A 3,912-nucleotide genomic window follows, 5' to 3' on the forward strand; every position below is an offset into this window, starting at 1 on the left:
GACATCTGGTGAAAATTTCATGTCATTAGCACCTCTAGTAATATATTTACTGAGAAAAATGATGACGTGTTCAATACTTACTTTACCTGCTGTATGTCTGGTTGCTATAAATTGTAGGGATTTTCTCTGCTGGATTGGAGCTATAGCTTTACTGCTATAACAGAAATAGTAAACAAACAATTCCTTATCTTATTTTTTAATTTCTTGTGTCTTATAGATGGTAGCAAAATCAAATAAGAGAAGAACACACAAATTTGCTTATCATGTTTTTACTTTTACTTACATCAGCAATAGTTTTAGGATTTTTTATTTTTAGTAACACAGAAATTATGGGACATAGGTAAAATGGAAACATAGGTACAGGGATACATGGGTATCGAGAAACTCAAGTAAAAACGGAACAAAGATAAAATGGGAACATAAGTTCTGGGGAACACAGGTAACAAAGAACAGGTACTGGGGAACAAAGAAACTGAGGAACATAAGTAAAGGGGAACATCGGCACTGAAGAACATARGTACCAGGGAACATAGGTAGCAGAAAACATAGGCACTGGGGAACATTGGTAGAAGGGTAACATAGGTACCAGGAAACATAGGTACCAGCAGACATAGGCACTAGGGAACATAGGTAAAAGGGGAACATACATACTGTATCTGCAAACACAAGTACCATGGAATATAGATAAGAGAAACATAAGTACCAGGGAACATRGGTAAAAGGAGAACATAGAGGTACTGGGTTACATAGGTATTGAGGAACACAGGTAAAAAAGGGAACAAAGATAAAATGGGAACATAAGTACTGGGGAACACGTTAACAAATAACATAGGTACTGAGGAACATAGATACCAGGAAGCATAGGTGCTAGAGAACATAGGCACTTGGGAACATAGGTAAAAGGGGGACGTACATAGTATATCTGCAAACATAAGTACCATGGAGTATATGTAAAAGAGAAACATAAGTACCAGGGAACATAGATAAAAGGGTAACATATGTACTGGGATATATAGGTATTGAGGAACAAAGATAAAATGGGAACATAAGTACAGGGGAACACGGGTAACAAAGAACATAGGTACTTGGGACCATAGGTGCCAGGAAGCATAGGTACTAGAGAACATAGGCACTTGGGAACATAGGTAAAAGGGGAACATACATACTGTATCTGCAAACTAGTACCATGGAATATAGGTAAAAGAGAAACATAAGTACCAGGGAACCTAGGTAAAAAGGCAACATAGGTACCTGGGAAACATATAGGTATCCAACATAAATAAAAGAGAAGCATACRTATCAAGGAATATAGTCATGGAAAAATGGGTTTTGAGGAATATAGGTTAAAGCAACATACAGTAGGTACTAAGAAATATAGGTAWTTGGGAAAATAAATAAAAGGGGAGCATWGGTACCAGGGAACTTAAGTATCGAGGAACATCTGTAATGGAGAACATAGGTATGGACCAAGTAGCATGATATTAGACATTGTGATGAAATATGACAAGAGCAAGTATGTGTGTTCTCATCAACATATCTTCAGTGTCATTAAWTTCTCACATTTTATATCCAAAAAATGGTTTGTGTTGAAAATTATCAATGCATTTCTGTGTATACTAATATTTAATATTTTTTCTATTTCTTTTTTTCTGCAGACAAAAACAATGATGCACTCCCTTCAATCCCAGTACAGTGAAATTGTAACCGAGAGAGATGCTCTCTTGCTGAAACTGCAGCGGTTGGAAATGGACAGAGAACAACTCCAAAGACTAGAGGAAGAACTCAGTCGCGTAAAATTGTCTCTGGATTCTGAGCTTCGCAACAAGCAACGTTTCCAAGAGGAAAGCGAGAGGGTGAAGAGGGATTTGAGTTACTGGAAGGACCAATGTGACGGAAAACAAAGCATGATCAGRCAATATGATACGGACAAGGATATTCTTGAGCGGGAAAAGAAATCCTTGAAGAGTGAGATAGAGAGGCTAATGAGGGAACTCAGGGAGCTTGAGGAGAAGTATAAAAGTAAACTGTTAATCCTTCAGAAAGAGCARAAAGAAACAATGATTGTTAAACAAACCAAGGAGACTGAGCTGAAGAGTACCAGGGAGCCCCCAGCCCCCGATGCTTCCTTCATAATATTTGATGGAGTCCGCAAGCCAGTCACAGCAAAGCAATTACTCGAATGCAGAGTTTTGGACAAACCAACATTCGACCAGCTTTCAAAGGGACATAAGACCGTTCCTGAGGTTTCCACTGAAAAAAGAGTCCCTCTAAAAGGAACAGGCCCAATAGCTGGGGTGATAATTGAAGGTCCTAAAACCCCAGGGTCCAGCAGTAGACCTGTTTGTAAAATGACATTCACRGAGGCCAAGAAAGAAAACCTCCTTCCACCTGATAGTGTTGACTTGCTTCTAGATGCCCAAGCTGCTACAGGCCACATCATTGATCCCAGAACTAGCCAGAAGTTGACAGTTGAAGAAGCGTGCAATCAAGGAGTTGTTGATGATGAAGACAAAGAGAGATTGCTAGCAGCGGAAGCAGCAGCTGTAGGATACAGTGGACCTGGCACAAACAAACCACTCTCAGTGTTTCAAGCCATGAAGAAGGGACTCATTGACAAGAACACAACTCTGCGTCTATTACAAGCACAGGAGTCTGTGGGTGGGGTCTTAGATCCTGTGTTCAGTGTGTTCCTTCCCAGAGACTCAGCCACTGAGCGTAGTTTAATTGATGATAACATCTGCTATGCTTTGAATCAGAGGCCTGAGCTCTATCTAGACCCAGAAACTGAGGAAGGGGTGACTTACATGTCAATGAAAAGGAAATGTAAGATTGAGCCACATACAGGCCTTCTGCTTCTTCCTATTCCTGAAAAGGTGGATCCCTCTGAACTCGTTTTTGATGGTGTTCGGAAACCTGTCACTGCCAAACAGCTGCTAGACTGCGGCGTCCTTGAAAAGCCAACATTTAAAGATCTRGAAAATGGAAAGAAAACTGTTCCTGAGGTGTCGGTCGACAAAAACATCAATCTGAAAGGCACTGGGCCCATTGCTGGTGTTATAGTAGGAAAGCAAGGTAAAATGTCTTTAGCTGAAGCCAAGAAACAAATGCTAATGCCTGAAGAAAGTGCAGATTTGCTACTAGAGGCTCAGGCTGCCACAGGTCACATCATTGAYCCCAAAGCCAACCAGAAACTGATCGTAGATGAAGCCTGTGCCAAAGGTGTGGTGGACATTAATGATCGGGATAGACTACTTGAGGCAGAGGCTGCAGCAATTGGCTACAAGGACCCTAACGTAGCCAAGCCTACCTCAGTGTTTCAGGCAATGAAGAAAAGAATTATTGATGAGGAAACTGGGTTGCGCCTGCTTCAAGCACAGAAATCGGTTGGAGGAATTCTWGATCCAAATCTGAGTGTATTTCTTCCTGAAGACACGGCAATGAAGCGCAATCTTTTAGATAAAAATATCAGCAAAGCTTTAAGTCAGAACCCAGAATGTTACATCGACCCAGACACAGAGAAAAATGCCAGTTATGGAGATTTGAAGAAAAAATGCAAAATTGAACCTCATACTGGTTTGCTACTTCTACCCATCGCTGAAAAGTTGGATCCCTCCAAACTAATCTTTGATGGTGTAAGAAAGCCTGTCACAGCAAAGCAATTACTTGACTGTGACGTCATCGACAAACCAACATTTAATCAACTGATAAAAGGGGAGAAAACTGTCCCAGAGGTGTCTGTGGATAAAAAGATTCCTTTAAAAGGAACTGGATCAATTGCTGGACTGGTGGTTGGACCTTTAGGAAAACTGTCTTTATCAGATGCCAAGAAACAGATGCTGGTGTCTCCAGAAAGTGCAGATAAACTGCTAGAAGCTCAGGCTGCCACTGGTCACATCATTGACCCCACATCCA

At 40.9% G+C, this 3,912-nt stretch overlaps 1 protein-coding gene across 1 annotated transcript in view; it reads left to right on the plus strand.

The window, feature by feature from the left end:
- LOC106532266 (desmoplakin) overlaps window positions 1-3,912 on the plus strand; it is a gene marked incomplete at its 5' end in the record, with an annotated part of 31,951 nt that overhangs the window by 17,843 nt on the left and 10,196 nt on the right. The window contains 1 exon segment of the mRNA XM_014028289.1: window positions 1,656-3,839. Coding sequence (XP_013883743.1) covers window positions 1,656-3,839 — 2,184 coding nt within the window.

This window comes from Austrofundulus limnaeus, unplaced genomic scaffold, assembly GCF_001266775.1.
Source record: "Austrofundulus limnaeus strain Quisiro unplaced genomic scaffold, Austrofundulus_limnaeus-1.0 Scaffold740, whole genome shotgun sequence".
In the NCBI taxonomy this organism is placed as follows: Eukaryota; Metazoa; Chordata; class Actinopteri; order Cyprinodontiformes; family Rivulidae; genus Austrofundulus; species Austrofundulus limnaeus.